This window comes from Cygnus atratus, chromosome 22 (assembly GCF_013377495.2).
Source record: "Cygnus atratus isolate AKBS03 ecotype Queensland, Australia chromosome 22, CAtr_DNAZoo_HiC_assembly, whole genome shotgun sequence".
Classification (NCBI taxonomy): Eukaryota; Metazoa; Chordata; class Aves; order Anseriformes; family Anatidae; genus Cygnus; species Cygnus atratus.
Window position 1 is genome coordinate 441,117 of NC_066383.1, and position 15,570 is coordinate 456,686.

A 15,570-nucleotide genomic window follows, 5' to 3' on the forward strand; every position below is an offset into this window, starting at 1 on the left:
CAAATGAGGAGGGTGGGTGTACGCGGACATCTTGAGTGCATTAAACGCCGATTTAAAGCAAAGCCCTGCGTCACAGGATGCTGAAAAAATGCTGATGGGGCAATGCTGTGAGCAGCTCCAGCCAGCCTGAGCACAGGCTGCTTCACGTCCCCACCCCCAGCATTTTTTTGGGGTGATTTTCAGCCAGATCGGTGCCTGGATGAAGAGAGCACATGGAGAGGGACCTGCAGGTCCCATGAGAGCTTAGCCTGCAAGGGAAGGGCTTTTTTGGCGGGTGGAAGACATGCAAAAGCAGCTTTTCTCACTACAGGGAAACCCCCTCCCTGCTGTTTGCATGGGGCTGAGATTCCTCCAAACGATCCCAAAAAGGCAATATTGCACCCAAACCACCCCCAAAAAGATGGAATAAATATACTGCACCAAGAGCCAAGCTTGCAGAGCGGCGGTGCAAAACAGCCCCCGACCCCAGAGAGGATTTTGGCTGCAACTCTCAGGGACAGGGGTAACAACTGATCCCATTACTGGTTTTTATTGAACCCATTTCCCTGCGCTCTGCCAGAGCCAGGGACTTGCATGGATTAAATGCGGGGCTGTACAGACGAGCCCCCACCTTGCACTTCAGGGACCCCCCAGCACCCCATGCTGGCTGTGGCTGGACAGGACCCATCGCACCCACACCGATCCAGCCCCCTTGGCAGGGTCTGGCCCCCCCCTTGCACTCACCCAGCCAAGAGGAGCTGTTCTGGGTGCCCACCGCCTCGCAGCCCAAACGCAAAAGCACTGCGATTTTGGCCAATCTTTCCTAAATCCTTTCCAAGGAGCGCAGCCGCTCGCAGCCAGAGGAGCTGCTGTTTGATCCCCAGGCTTTATTGAACCTTTAAAAGCTGCGGCCGGCACAGAGCCGTGCTGTGCCCTGCGGGCACCGTCCCCAAGATGCTCGCAGCGTGGCGCCCCGGCGTGTGGGTGCTGGGGGGCCCTGCAGGAGCCCCCTGGGGCAAGGAGGAGGAGGAGGAAGAGGAGGAGGAGGAGGAGGCAGATGGGGCTCAGGTCACAGGCAGCCACACTTTCTGGGTGCTGACAATGTCGCTGAGCTTGCCTTTGATTTTCAGGAAATGCCGCTTGAACTCCAGCCCGTCGCCCTGCGTAGGGAGAGACGGTGGCTCGGTGCCTTGCACGCACTGTGCACCACCCTGCACCCACCCGTGCACCGCCTTGCACTCACCGTGCAACACCTTGCACCCTCTGTGCACCTCCTTGCATTGCTTTGCACTTCCCTTGCACCTGCCACGCACCCGCTGTGCACCCACCTCGCACCCACCACCAGCGCCCACCTTGGAGAGGCGGAAATCCACCAGAATCTTGCTCTCCATTTCCACCAGGTTCACCTTGAAGATGAGCTTGTTGTTCCTCCTGTCCGTGGTGGAGATGGTGACCTGCAGGCGACAGTGACGGGGGGGCCGTCAGGGGGGGCTGGCAAAGGCCCCTGCCCCACCGCGGCCCCGTCCCCACCTGGTTGGTGCAGCTCCTCTTCCAGCCGTAGCCCATCTTCTCGCAGACCTCCTTTAGGCTGCGGTAGGAGCCGTCGGCGTCCAGCTTGGTGAAGAAGCGCGTCATCCTCTTCACCAGCCGCTGCCACGGGCTCTGTGGGCACAGCGCATCCCGGCGTTACGGGGGCTGCCAGGCAGCACCCCCAGCACCACCGAGCTGCATCCCCACGGGAACGCCGCCCAGCTGCACCCCTGCGCCCGCGCCCCCCCCCCTTCCACCCGCCCCAAACCCCGGCCCTGCTGCCTGGCTGCAAGCTGGTGCACCCCCCTCCCCGCATCCCCGAAAGTGCACAAACGCAGCAAAGTTGCATCCCCGGCAGTGCAAAGTTGCATCTTTATATGGGAAATATTGGCAAGCTGCACCCCCTCATGGCAAACATGGTGGGTTGCATCCTGGTACAGTAAATACCGCGAAGTGCAATCCTGACTACTGCAAAGTTGCAGCCCAAATACTTTAAATAATGCAAACCCAGTGTTGCAAATTTGCTCCACACTACTATAAATTCTGCAACATTACATCCCAGTTATTACAAATGCAGCAAACTGATATATATGCTGCAAAGCTGTACCTCCCAGTACTACAAAGCTGCATCCTGGCAATATAAATACTGAAAAGTGGCACCCCCAGTATTGCAAAGCAGCATGCTGATATTATAAATACTGCAAAGGTGCATCCTGAAATGATAAATATTGCAAAGCAGCATCCCCAGTGCTGCAATGTTGCACCTTAGTACTATAAATCCTGCAAAGCTGTATCCCAAAGATTGCAAACTTGCATCCTGATATTATAAATACTGCAAAGACGCATCCCAACGGCAGCACCTGCGAGGAGCCCGGGGTGCCGAGGAGCTGGCTGTTGACCAGCATGTGCTCGGGGCATGCGGGCTGCGAGAAGCTGATGCCCTGCACGAGCTTGTCGATGCTGCCCGTCCCGCTGTCCCAGAGTGCCGCGCCGGTGCCAGGCTCGGGCTGCGATGTGGAGTAGCTCGCCTTGTCCTCGCTGAAACGCAAGCAGAGACGGCACGTTAGTGCCTGTAGCTATCGCAAACGGTGGCGCCAAGACTGCAAAGGGGATAATACATGACTATGGGAACTGCACCAATAGGTTCAATTTATATTGTAGGATTTTGCAGGACTGTCTCTGATTGTGCACGCACAAGCAGGATAAGTAGGGGTCCACGCACGCGCTAGGTTGGTTTCCACCACACCTCCTGCTTACAGAGTTACAACACACACAAGAAAAGCTCCTGCTCGCACAAGGGTGCACGCGTTGCAAGGAGGTGACGTGTGGCAACTACACATGCGTTCGCAAGCTCACTCACCCGAGCACGCCCTTCACCGGCGAGAAGTCCATGTCGGAACGGACGTGCTTGGAGAAGGCGCCGGGCGAGTCGGTGACACCGCCCGAGGACATGCGAGCCCGCTTGACACCTGCCAAAGGAGGAGAAATCCAGTAATGTGCCCCAATTTGGGGCGGAAAGCGCGTTTTCCCCATGCCCCTTACCCTTCTTCAGGGGCTTGCAGTACCACCGGTCCTTCTTGATGTCGGGGATGGTGATCCTCGCCGTCGGGCTCTCCATCAGGATCTTGTGCAGCAAAGCTGAGGGAAATGGGGCAGAAATAGCAAACGCTGCGTGGCACCGGGTGCTGGGTCCCGCTGCCTGCCGGCTGCCTACCTAAGGGCGCCGAGTCGATCTTCCTCCAGGGCGGGAGGTAGGTCTTCCTCTCCTTCCAGTCGCTGTACTCCTGGCAGCTGTCGCTGGGCTGGTCCCAGGGCAGCTCTGCTGGCAGGGCAGACCCCGCTGCGTTAGGGCAGCATGGCCCTGGCCGGTGCGGGGCAGAATCCAAAGGGGAGAAGCGCAGGGAAGGCCACAGCCAAGAGGGATTTGCATGAAGGGCTTTTGCAAGGGAGCGTTAATAAATGCGCTTTCCAGTGTGCTTTTAAAAGGGTGTGACGTGCAGAAGCGCACAGTGTGTAAAGAAAGGCGTTCCAGCATGCAAAAGCCCTGCGGGGTGCAAAAGCCCAGTACAGCACCAGATACGACACCACAGTGATCAACTGTACGAAGCATCGCCGCTCTGCTCCATGCAGCGGGCGCTGCTGGGCAGCTTTTGCTTCTCACAAGAGTTTGGGGTGAGCGCAGCACGGCCACCCACCAGCCAGGGATGGCCGCAGGTGCACCAAAAAGCTGAGAATTGCCCCGTGCAGACGGCAGCGCTGGGCTGCAGCACTGGCATCGGGCAGTTCCCAGCTCCCCTCTGTGGCCACCTCTCTCCAGGCGCTTCGTCCCCTTCCCCTCTGCGTTTCCTCCACCTCGTACACCCCACCACTTGCATCTCCCCACGCATCTCGTGTCTCACCCTAGGCATCTCATGGATGCCCCCGTGCATTCCATACCTCCCCTGACACGTCTCACACATCCCCCTTCTGCATCTCGCGTGTCCCTTGGTGCATTCCGTACGTCCCCTCTACGCACCGCGCACACCACCACGCGTCCCCCCCACGCATTTCATGTGTCTCCTTCTGCACTTCCTGTGTCCCCCCTGCCTCCCACCACTCCCTGCGTGCTCCGTGGGTCTCACGCGCCCACCTCCGGCCAGCATCGCTGTCAGCACCACGCCACACGCCCACACGTCCACGGGCTCGGCCCTGAACTCGGGGCGCCGCAGCAGCTCGGGGGCCACGTAGGGCAGGGTGCCGCACATCTTGTTGAGCAGCCGCTCACGGCCATTGTGCTTGAAGACGGTGGCCAGGCCAAAATCGGAGATTTTCAGGTTGTCTGGGCAAAAAGAAAAAAAAATTGGTTAAAGGTGGGCAAGCGGCGGGCACCACGCTGCCCCTGGCACGCACCTCGTTCGTCCAGGAGCAGGTTCTCTGGCTTCAGGTCCCGGTGGGTGATGCCCATGCTGTGCAGGTAGACCTGGGGAAGGGGAGCAGAGTCAGACGAAGCAGGGATGTTGCTGCTGCTGCCGCTGCCGCCGCCACACTCACCACTCCGGCGATCAGCTGCTGGAAGAAGCGCTGTGCCTCCGGCTCTGGCATCCCGATATCTGGCTCTGCGGGAAAGCAACGCCGCGGGGATGGGAATTGCAATTGCCAGCTGCGCGAGGGACAGATTTTTTAACGCAGGGCTTTAAAAACATGCAGGTACATTTCGGAGCATGCGGCGTACCGATGCGATCAAAGAGCTCGCCGCCGCTGCAGTACTCGAGGAAGAGATACTGCGTGGCGCCCTCCCGCCGGTGCCCGTAGAACTTGACAACGTTCTCGTGGTTGAGCATCTTGTTGATGCAGATCTCCTTCTTGATGTTCTCTGGGCAGTCAGCCGCCCGCTTCATGTCCACAATTTTGACAGCCACGGCTTCCTCAGTGCGGCGGTTCACCGCCAGCTGCACCCTAGGGGTGGGAGTCAGGGGTGGGCGCAGAGCAGCGTGCAAGGGGTGCAAGGAGAGCGCACGATGGGCGTGCAGCGGCTGTGCAACGCAGCCACAAGTGGCAGGCAGCATGCAGGTAACAGGCAACGCGCGCACAAGCAGCCAAGCAACAGGCACACAGGGGACATGCAGTTGGCGTGCAAAGGGCACGCAGCGGTCTTGCAACGGGCAAGCAGCGGGCACGCAGCGAGCATGCAGAAGGCGTGCAACAGCCGAGCAGCGGGCATGCAGCAGGTGCGCAGGGGGCACGCAACGGCTCAGCAGCAGGCAGGGAAGGGGCAGGCAGGGGGCACGCAACAGCCTGGCAGCAGGCAAGCAGGGCAAGAGGCAGGCGCGCACGGGGCAGGCCGGGGGCACGCAGCGGGCGCCCCGCCGCGGCGCGCCAGAACCTCCCCAGCCCGGCCCGGCCGCACTCACTCCCCGTAGGCGCCTTCGCCCAGCGTCTGCACCAGGTCCCAGTCCTCCACGAACGGCACCGGCCCCGCCATGGGCCCCGGCCCGGCCCCGCCGCGCGCCCCGTTCCCGCCGGCGCCCCCCGGCCCCGCCTCGCCCTGCGCGCGCAGCGCCCGCGCCCCGCCCCCGGCCCCGCCCCCCCCCCCCCCCAATTTCCCGCGAAACGCCGGAGAGCAGCGAAACCGCCCCCGGCCCCCGAACGGCAGCAGAGTTGGGAAAAAAAAGGCCAAAAAACGTCGTTTTGGTCGGTTTTCTGTAATTCCCCTTTAATCAGCCCTGGCGAAGCCGTTACTCCTGATTCGGTGACTGAGTATAAAAATCCCAGCCGGGCACGCTGGGCAGCGCCGGCCCGGCTCCTCCTGCGTGTATGAACGGTATAAAAAGAAAAAAAAAAAAAAGACAACCCCCAAAAAAACCAGAAAATCAAAAATATTTCTGCTTCACAGGCAAAGGCTGGGTCAGTGCGGTGGGCGGCTGGGCCGGCGGCGGCTCTACGTCCTGGACAAGCCGCGGTTATCCAAATCCTTCACCTGCAAGAAAGGAAAGGCTCAGCTGTAGGAGCGCCGGGGTGGAATTCCACCTCGTCCCAAACCCGGGCTCGTTCCACCCCCGTACTTTGTATATTCGGACCAGCCAGTGCTCTGTGGTGTACGCCTCCTCCAGCACGTCCAGCTCGAAGTCCTTGTTCCCGATCTCGGCGTTCCTCACCCGGTCGTAGCCCGGCGGCCGCTCTGCAAGGGACAAGAGGCAGCGCTGTCCCACCACGTCCCCGAAGCCTTTGGGGCACGGCGGTGGCACCGGGGACTTACTGGCCTCGGTGTAGACCTGCCCGAAGCGGTAGTAGCACATCTTGTACATCAGGCAGTTGAGCAGCACTGGGGAGCCCTCTCGGTCAACGCGGAACTCCCCCGTGGGGGTGTAGTAGTCATGCTCCTTGATGTGCCTGCCCGTGTCTGTGCTGCCCCCGATGCGCACCATCCACAGGAACTTGTTGATGTCTGCAAGACGACGGGGGACGAGGCATTGGGGGTCAGAGGCCAATGAGACACTGGGGAGGGGGAGAGCGCTGCGGGACCTTACCGTCGGAGGAGTACCCGGTGAGGCCACCAAATATCACCAGCACGTAGCTGACGTCCAGCTCCCTCATGATCTCGTAGGCTTTCTCCTCCGTCGATGCCATTGCCTGGAGGGGACACAGCGGCTGTCGCGCCATGCGGAGCCCCTGGGGTGGCGGGCAGGCACAGGGCAAGCACCTACCTGACCGACGCGGGAGATGTGCGTGTTGTTCCAGGTGTTGTTGTCCACCAGGATGGTTCGGTTGGCCATGGCGGTGATCTGGTAGCCATAGTCCCACCAGGACATCACCTTGGCGTCCTGCACCCAAACACCAGGTGTGCCATCAGTGCCTCGGCAGGTGCTGCCGCCCACCGAGGCTGACGCGCGGTTACCTCTGGGGTGTTGTGGCGCAGCCAGTAATAAGCCTCTCTGAAGTCGTCAAAGATGATCCTGCTGCCGTCCCCACCGCGGGCGGACAGCACGATGGACGGGGAAGAATACGCCTCGCTGGTCACCCAGGTCGAGTGGAAGGTGTAGGTGATGAGGAAGAAAGCCATGACCAGGATCATGCCGCTGGCAACCTTGTAGAGCAAACTGGCATCAGCACCCCAGGGAAGAGGCCATCAGCCTCTGGCACTCATCCCCACCAGGACCAGCGGCCACTCTCCTCTTCCCCACAGCTCTCCCCACCACGACCTGGCGCAACACTCACTTCATTTTTGATGGGGTAAGTGGAGTCTTGCTGCTTTTTGCTCTTCTTGTCTGGTCGGCTGATATCCAAGTTCTTCATGTATGTGGACAGCACCTGAGAAACCCCGATGCCGGAAAGGATGCACATGACCGGGGCCAGCACCAGCATCAGACGCACCTGCGGGCAACAGCAGGACAGTCAGCGCCTGTCGGAGAGGAAAGCTGGGCAGAAAGCAGAGGAACAGAGAAATTACATGCAGTCCCGCATCCTGCACCTCAAATTCAGCAGTAACAGCAGCCTTGAGAAAAACCCTTGGGTGATTTTCTTAGAGGACACAGACTGGAGGACCAGAGCTGCTGCAAGGGAGGTTCTCTGAAGTCCTCAAAGTCAGCCAACATGCAGAAATGACCTCAATTTAACAGCCACGGGCAATCTTTAGGATTATTACGTGGAGCCAGGAATTAACAGATGCCTCCACACACAGAAATCAACTTGTACTGAGGGCTTGGCAAGAGTGATAACAGGCTCATAAGCAGCCGTTTGTCTTCAGTCCTGCCTGGACACCTGGAGAATTTGTTTGGTTTTGCACATCAGCTATGGGAGACCAGGAAAAGCATTCACCCGCTCCTCCCAAGAGCGGGTCGCAGACCGCAGTGCTCAGAAGGACACACATTAATGCCCAAAACAGTAAGTTTTGCAACGTCGTATTCCCTCACTGCACAGAGGGGTACATAAACCAGCTTTAGGGAAGGGAGAAAAGCCTCATGGAAGTTTCAGCTGGCTCAGGGAAGAACAGACGTTACCAACAAAGTCAGAAAAAAAGCCAACTCCATTAAGACCATCTCATCATCCTGCCCGTGCCCTGGTCACACCCGTGACAGCAGATACCGACACTCCGCAGGCAGCAGCCCTCACCATTACGGCAGAGAAGTACATGCTGGTCACACCGTACATGATGATAAAAATGCGGGCATCTGAGAGGTTACTGAAGCAGTAATAGAGACCAACTGCAAAGAGAAAACAGAAATAGGTGAGATTTGCCTCAGCAATCTGCTGCCTGAAACAAAACCCAGCTGGCAGAGGCAGGCAGCACACCATGACCCGCTTCTGCTCTGCACGGCTTTGTACAGCGATTTAATAAACCTGGGGCATGCCTGAGGGTCTGACCACAGCAGCACTGGGCTCACCTGGGAACATGAAAACGAGGAGCTGTAGGTCAAAGTAATAGGAGGACCAAGTGGTGGGCTGGTGCTCCGAGACAGAGGCGATGATGGGAATGTTGTTCTTTGCATAGGAAGGATCCAGCAGGGAGTAGAAACGTCCCGTCCACGGAGAGATTTTCCCTAGCAAAGAGGATAAAGTCACGATCGATCCCAGCGCAGCACAGCCAGCAATGCCCATACGTTCTCTCCCAAGGGAAGAATGTGCAAAGCTGAATGAGCAATTCTCATTTAACACCTCCGTTACTCAGAACTGTTCTTTTAAAAAGGAAATAAAGTGCAATTTTATCCTAAAAAGACTCCTCCCTCATCCAACCAACACCTTGTAGCATCTCTATTACTACAGATCAGCACTCAGCTTCTGAAGCATCAACTCAGCATCCCCAGTGAGGTCTGAGTCACGGCAGGCTTCTCTGCATCTCGCACCACCCGGCGCCCAGATCTTACAGCTGCATTCTAAGTATTTTCTTGCTGATGAACAAACTGGGGCAAGTCCCATCCTCCACGTTAGAGAAGAGCTTGCAGGCACTGAAACCACAGCGCAAGCAAATAATGCAAAATCACGACCAACAGATCGCACACTCTTCAAAGTATCGAAAGGAGGCAAAGCCAGCAGTGAAACGCGCTCATCATCGCCACGAGCGGGGCCTTGCCAGGGAGCTCGGGCTACCTGTCAGCATCAGCACAGCCCCGATGGTGAGGAGGACAAAGCCAACCAGGGAGATGACGCTCCTGAAGAGGATTTCAAACTGCTGCGGGTTCAGCTTGCTGCGAAGGTAGTCTACAAAGGCATGGATCTGACACAAGCCGAAGACGCCAAGGGCAGCCATGTGCTCCGAGGAGAGGACAGGCTGCAGGCAGGGGAGAGCATGATCAGACACCGTGCAGAACGACAGCTGAGTCGCACTCGAGACCAGCTTTTTTTAAACATATAAACAAATCACTTCTCAGCAAAATCACTGCTAAAGTCATAGGAAGCCATCCCCTTCCCGTAGACAGTGAACGGCACAGCTGGTGTGAGTCACTTTCTTATGTCAGCTTTAATTCCCAGATAGGAATTCACAAGCAAAAATAACTGAGAGCCTAACCTCATGCTTGTAACCTCTCCTCATGTTTAATTTTTTTAAGCCCAAAAGACCTGGATTCCACATGCCAGGCTGGTAAAGGTGAGCAACAGGCAGTACCTTAAACTGGTTCTCTTGAAAATGCAGACGACTGCTCAGAAAGAGCGCGCATTTTTCCTGCTGTACTAAGATGCATGCTGGCGCGAGCATTCCCTGCACTGAAAATGGAAACTTCTTCATGAAAGACAGCCAGTGCCAGGAAGGTTATTAGCAGCTTATCGCTTTGAAAGTCATCCAGCCTTACAACCTGCCCTAAATCAACAATAGCAGTACAGCCACGTTCTTCTCCCCCTGAAGAAAGGCTGCATTTCAAAGGCAGGCAGGCACCACCAAAAGCCGGTCGCTGCTGATGTTGCTGTTTGTTACAACAAACCTGCGTAACAGCGCCTAGACTTCGAAAGTCTGTCCTACCCACTTACAAGCTCCGTGGCAAAGGCAAGAAGAGAAACCAGGTGCCAATTCACAGTTGTTCTGCTACAACCCACAGAACTACAACCATCCTGGCATCTCCAAATCCTTCTGTTCCCCACCTGAAAGCCAACAAAGGAGATCTGCATAGAGAGGATCGTTCCCAAGCAGTAGACAGTGCAGTAGGCTACGTAGATCCTGTGGGAGAAGCGTCCGGTCAGCATCAGCACAAGAACGTGCAAGGGGATCAGGTTAATCAGAAAGACGTAGCCACCCCATGAGGAGACCTGGCAAGAGAAAAAAAAATAAAAATGCAAGTTCCAGGGCTGAACACACTGCGTGGCAGGGCTCAAACAGAGCACGTTTGATTTTCCTGGGGTCACACGCAGGACTTTCACTCGGCTGTAACCCCGAGATCCGCTCTCCCCACGGAGGACGCTGTTCACAGTCACAGCTGTCAGAAGCCCAGATTTTTCAATGCTATTGATAAAACCTTGCACAAAAAATGTTACGGCGTTCAGTTTTGGTGGGTGGAAATTAACGAAGACAGCATTCGTTTCTTTTTCACACTAAGTCCCGTACAGAGGTTTAGTTCCCTGACTGCACGCCGTACACTTTCGGTCACCGTACCAAGAGCAGTCACTCCGGAGTCAGAAATACCTTGGTGCCATGAAAAGGAACACTCACCATGTAGAAATAGGCAAGAGCACACATTGCTGCCCAATAGATAGAGCCCGTTTTTACAGCTTTGATCCACATGTAGTAAGTCAGCAGCATGCAGAATATGGCGATACCTGGGTGGAAAGACATGGCAAGGTCAAAGCAAGCTTACATCTGCCCTGAAATGTCATTTAATCCCTGGGGCACACCAGAACACTCTATCACATTACAAAAAATACATCTATCTTTTTGCTGTTTCACCAGAACGTGGAACAGCACCTTGCACAAAGAGCCAAGGAAAATGGTTTCAGTATCTGATTTCTCGATTGAAACACAGCGATGTTTGTGTCTTACTCTAGGTAACAGCTTACGTGGCCTCTTCTGTCTACACCAGCTAGCCTGTCTGGACACACTGACTCCTCATGCGGTCCCTAATAGCTCAGCTAGGGGAGAGGAACCTGGATTTTCCTCTGCCCTAGGTGGCAGCAACAAGATTGCTGCCTCTGCCAGTCCCCAAATCATTGGCCAGAACGAAGACAAAAGCCTGGGGGAGCTGCTGAACAGCTCTAATGCTAAGCAGTTTGTGGAGGTGGCAAAACTCTTTTTGACTTGCAAACAAGGATATTTGGGGAACTGGGCGTGGAAACTCTCTCCCTCTTCTCAGCCGAGAACAGCCACCCAGCTCAGAGCAGTGCAGCTTGGTTAGCACATCACAGCTCTGGCACGGTTCCTTGTCACACGCTGCAGCACCTCCACCAGCAGCTCCCAGCACACAACAGCCATTAAAGGTTTCCCTGCCACAACCTCACCTTCGTTATCGTAGGACCCAGCCACAGATCGAGAGATGTATCCAGGCACAACTGCGATCATGGCAGCGGCAAGGAGTCCTGCCCCGGCATCCTGGGAAACAGACGGAGGGTAGGAAAAGCCGTCAGCCTTTACGGTTCTGGTTATCTACGCACAGACATGCCTTGAAGGAACGAATGGAAGTCGAGCGTTGGAATGAAACTTCAAAGTAGATCTTCCATTTTCCAGGAGTTGTCAGTTCTGAGCAACAGTCTTCTCTACAACAGCTAGCAAAAAGGCACACAGCCCGCCCCGTAAAGCAGAACGCCACAGGGCACACCCAGACCTTCCCCGTACCTTGAGTTCTTTGGTGAGGTGGTAAGTCACTATGGTGGTGAAGGAGGAGAAGAGGGGTGCCAGGAACACACAGACATTCCGGATGTCGATGGTGATGTGGAAGAAGTGCAGCACGTGGTAGATGGCCGCCGATGTGATCATCAGGCCTGCGGGACGGACACGACACCGTCAGCAGAGCACGGCTGGCTGGCTCGCGGCACCAGCGTGCCATTTGAGCAGGGCAGACGGAAGTTTTGGAGGGACAGAGCAGAAAGGAGCTGCTGCCTGGCGCACCTTGACGAAGGGCAACCCCAAACTGCCCTCCTCTCCCAGCTGGTGCTCTGAATGAAACCCAGATGCATTTAAGCGGAGCGTGACACCGCCCAACTGCCTCTGAACGATGGCAGCTCTGCCTCGCTGCGATCAGAATTGCATTTTGCTGCTAGCGGGTGAACGAAGGAGCCTGACGTGCTGCCCTCTGCACAGAGCAGCTCCAGGCACCGCTCTGCTCCACGTATTCTAAACGCCGCTCCCAAATCCGCACCCTGACAACTTTGCATTGCACGAGGTGTGTTTTAGCAGAAGCCTGCTGGCTCACCTGGATAAATGGTTCCACCAATAATCCTGCCCAAGGGGTACCACGCTCGGTCATCAAACCAGTTGTGGAATTTATAGAAGCCCTCCTCTGCCAGGAATCGGGTCGTGCGGTAGTTAAAATACCTGTAACAGCAAGAAGCACTGAGCACCTCCGCACCCAGACACTGGTGTGCTGACCGCTCACGGCGCCTCAGGTTACAGTCTCAGTTCTTCAGGAGCGTTCAGGAAGCGGGGCAGCTCTGGCAGGCCAAACTGCGTGCCCAGCGGTTAGCGGGTTACAAGCGAAACTCCTGATCGATTAATGGGGAAAGGAAACCGCTGCGCATGCCGTTGGTGGTGAATGCTGCCCGTGCACCTGGTGTTTCTGCAGCAAGCCACGTGTCTGGGCAGCCTTCTCTGAAGTCTATGGGTAAGAGAGCGCTCTGAGGGCCTGCCACGCATTCTCTGCGCAGATGGAAGCCTCTCTGCCTCCAGGCAATGGCACTTTGCCACACGCCTTGGTTTTACTCATACTGAGACACCACCAGAAAGAGCAGGGCCACAGGGGATCCTCCATCCATCAGCACGGGCACGATAATTTTACTCCGTTTTGCCTCTGCTGCAGAGTATCACCTTAGGTCCTAGCAAGTTTAAAAGTCATTTTGCAAAGGTGGCATTTCCCCTGGCTTCTGATTTAATCGGCAACAACCCTGGGACAGCAACGCAGGTGGTACTAGGAGCCCTCCCTCCAGGCTCAGGTAGAGAACGTCCCCAGCCCAGCGTTAAAGCAGTGTCGGGCGATCGCCCTGACTTAGATCCAGGCTCCAGAAAGAGTCCTGGGATCTGAGGAGTGAATTTTGGGTCTGGAAAACTAAAACGTAGCTGTTTGTACCGAAAAAATCCCCCATCCTCAAAGGGGAACAAACTGACACCAGCAAACAGCACTCAACGTCCACATGCTCCATAAGAGAAAAACCCAGCAGGTCCCACGGAACGAGAGAGAAGACACTTACGGGTCAAACTCATGGATGACGCTTTCAAATCTTAAGACAGAAAAAAGCCTTGTGGAAAAAGCTGCGAACACAGAAAAAAAGACAGAATGAATCTTCAGCATTTGCAGGGCCGGGGTTGCATTAGGTTTATCTGCTTTGTCGCTGGATGAAAATTGTTTCTGTCTTAAATCAGTCATTGGAAAGACACAGTTTTCAAAGAACAGGTACTAAAAGAATCACGACGTTCACTGAAGTCACGCTTTAAAGGCAGACGGGAGCTTGATGACCTATGAAAGGACAGAAGGAGAAGCAGAGGCAGTTCCCCCCCGAGTCCCAGCAGCCACCCCACGTGCCCGGATGCAGACTCACACAGCACCGCTGCCATCGACAGGATGAGGAGCTTCAGCAGAGTGTCCTGCTTCTCGTAGGAGAGCCGGAGAAACCCCAACTTGGTCATTGTCACATTAAAGGCAGAGAGAGGACGCGCGAACGCCTGGACGAGAGCAAGGGAGGCGATCGAGGAGCGAGGCGACCTGCGGCCCCAGCACACCTCCAGCAGCGCCACGACCCCCGGCTCCGAACGCTCCGCTCCTGCCGCGGGCCGCCAGCCCCCGTTACCCCCGCCAGAAGCTTTCGCCAGGCCGCGTCTCCCGCCCCGACCCCCCGGCCTTCCTCCTCGCACCCCTCTCCCAGCCCAGAGCCGCCGCGGCTGCCGCAGCCCCTCGCTCCTTCACCCGCCGCCTCCCGCCCCCTCCCCTCGCTCCCGGCTCCCGCACAGCCCCCGGAGCGGCCGCTCCTCACCTGCGCGGCTGCCCCAAACCTCGGCCGAGGTCGTCGCTTCTCGTAGGGGCCCGGGACCTCCTTCGGGGCACGGGACGCGCCGCTTCACCTGCGCGCAACGCGGCCCGGCCGTCAGCTTTCAGCAGCCGCGGCGACGACGCTCGGCCGGCCCCGGCGGAGCTGTGCGGGACGCACCCCCCCGAACCCCCCCCCCAGCGGCCCCGAGACGCCGGCGCTTGCCGGGCCTTCCCCTGCCCTTCCCGGCGCTTTCCCACAGGCGGGCTGCGCGGCTCCTGCCCGCCCCGCCGAGCTCCCGACGCTGAACGCGGCCGGGCCGGGCCGGGCCGGAGGAGCCTCGGGGCTTCGGTTTGACCTCCTTGGCTCGGGGGGAAACCCGCGGCGCCCGGCGCTACGGAAGCGAAACCGCGGCGCGGGCGACGCCTCCCTACGCGATCACGGCCGGTGCCGCCGCGCCCCGCCTCCGCCCAGCCGGCCCGGGCCCGGCAGCCCCGCCCCCGAGCCCCCCGAGCCCCCCGAGGGCCCCGCGCCCCCCGCCGAGGCCCCCCCGGCCCCGGAGCTCACCGCAGGCCCGGCGCCGCCCTCCCGTCCCCTCCCGGTGGCCGGGGCGCAGCCGGCGGCCGCCCGCGGCTCCGCGGGCCCGGCCCCGGCGGCCCTCGCCCCCCCCCCCCCCGGCCCCGGGGCCCCGCAGCCCCCGGCCCCCCCCGCCCGCGGCCCTCACCCTGGCGCCGCGCTCGGCCCCGCCGCCCCGGCCATCCGCCCCGCGCAGCCCTCCCGCCCCCTCGCGCGCCCCATTGGCTCGCCCCGACGCCACTCGAACGGCGCCGCCGCTTATTGGCCGCGGGGCGGGGCGCGGCGGCGGAGGGCGAAGGGCGAAGCTGCGGCCGGGGCGTTCCGATTGGCGGAGCGCGGGGCCGCCGGGGGCGGGCGAGCGCGAGCAGCGACGTGTCCGTCCCGGCTCGGGGAGCCCCGGGTCACGCGGGCGGATGCGGAAGCGGGCGGCGGCCGCCACGTGGGTGCCGCCACGTGGGGGAGGCGGGGCCGGGCCGGGCCGGGGCCGGGGGCAGGGGCAGGGGCAGGGGCAGGGGCAGGGGCAGGGGCAGGGGCAGGGGCAGGGGCAGGGGCAGGGGCAGGGGCAGGGGCAGGGGCAGGGGCAGGGGCAGGGGCAGGGGCAGGGAGCGGGGGGGGGGGGCACCGGGAGCACCGCGTGCGGCTCTGACCCGGCGCCGGGAGCCGGCCCCTGCTCCGCGTGGCTGAGCCCTGCAGGCAGAGGCCTTACGGGGACGGTGCCTGAGCCGCCTCCCCGGGCGGCCCATCCCACCGCCCACCAGCCCTTCCGGTAAAGTTCTTCCCCACACCCACTGTCAGTGCCACCGGGCGCGTGGGAGAACAGAGCAACCCCCACGTCGCCGCAGCCTCCTTTGAGGTACCTGTGGATGTGGAGAGAGCGATAAGGTCGCCCCCGAGCCTCCTCTTCTCCAGGCTGAA

General features: G+C 58.9%; 2 protein-coding genes across 7 annotated transcripts; both read right to left on the minus strand.

The window, feature by feature from the left end:
* Positions 1–514: 514 nt before the first annotated feature.
* CHEK1 (checkpoint kinase 1) lies at positions 515–5,514 on the minus strand. The gene is made up of 12 exons (XM_035555767.2): positions 5,400–5,514; positions 4,721–4,944; positions 4,540–4,604; positions 4,399–4,468; positions 4,139–4,327; positions 3,224–3,328; positions 3,052–3,147; positions 2,870–2,978; positions 2,370–2,547; positions 1,510–1,641; positions 1,332–1,433; positions 515–1,139 (listed from the first exon to the last, which is right to left on the minus strand). The coding sequence occupies exons 1-12, from the start codon at positions 5,468–5,470 to the stop codon at positions 1,044–1,046; spliced, it is 1,437 nt and encodes a 478-aa protein (XP_035411660.1). The 5' UTR covers positions 5,471–5,514; the 3' UTR covers positions 515–1,043.
* Positions 5,515–5,674: 160 nt separating this feature from the next.
* On the minus strand, positions 5,675–14,874 carry STT3A (STT3 oligosaccharyltransferase complex catalytic subunit A). 6 transcript variants are annotated; one of them, XM_035555873.2, is made up of 19 exons: positions 14,804–14,874; positions 14,086–14,173; positions 13,654–13,777; positions 13,306–13,366; positions 12,315–12,436; positions 11,738–11,883; positions 11,404–11,494; positions 10,622–10,728; positions 10,057–10,221; positions 9,073–9,253; positions 8,370–8,525; positions 8,098–8,189; positions 7,204–7,359; positions 6,884–7,072; positions 6,693–6,809; positions 6,516–6,618; positions 6,245–6,433; positions 6,051–6,166; positions 5,675–5,965 (listed from the first exon to the last, which is right to left on the minus strand). In XM_035555873.2, exons 3-19 carry the CDS (start codon positions 13,739–13,741, stop codon positions 5,927–5,929), a joined length of 2,118 nt encoding a protein of 705 aa, XP_035411766.1. In that variant the 5' UTR covers positions 13,742–13,777; positions 14,086–14,173; positions 14,804–14,874; the 3' UTR covers positions 5,675–5,926. The 6 variants fall into 6 exon arrangements, with proteins under 6 accessions (XP_035411766.1, XP_035411767.1, XP_035411762.1 ...); XM_035555874.2 differs by lacking the exon at positions 14,804–14,874 and adding an exon at positions 14,647–14,706; XM_035555869.2 differs by having other exon boundaries at positions 6,051–6,433.
* Between the last annotated feature and the right edge of the window lie 696 nt (positions 14,875–15,570).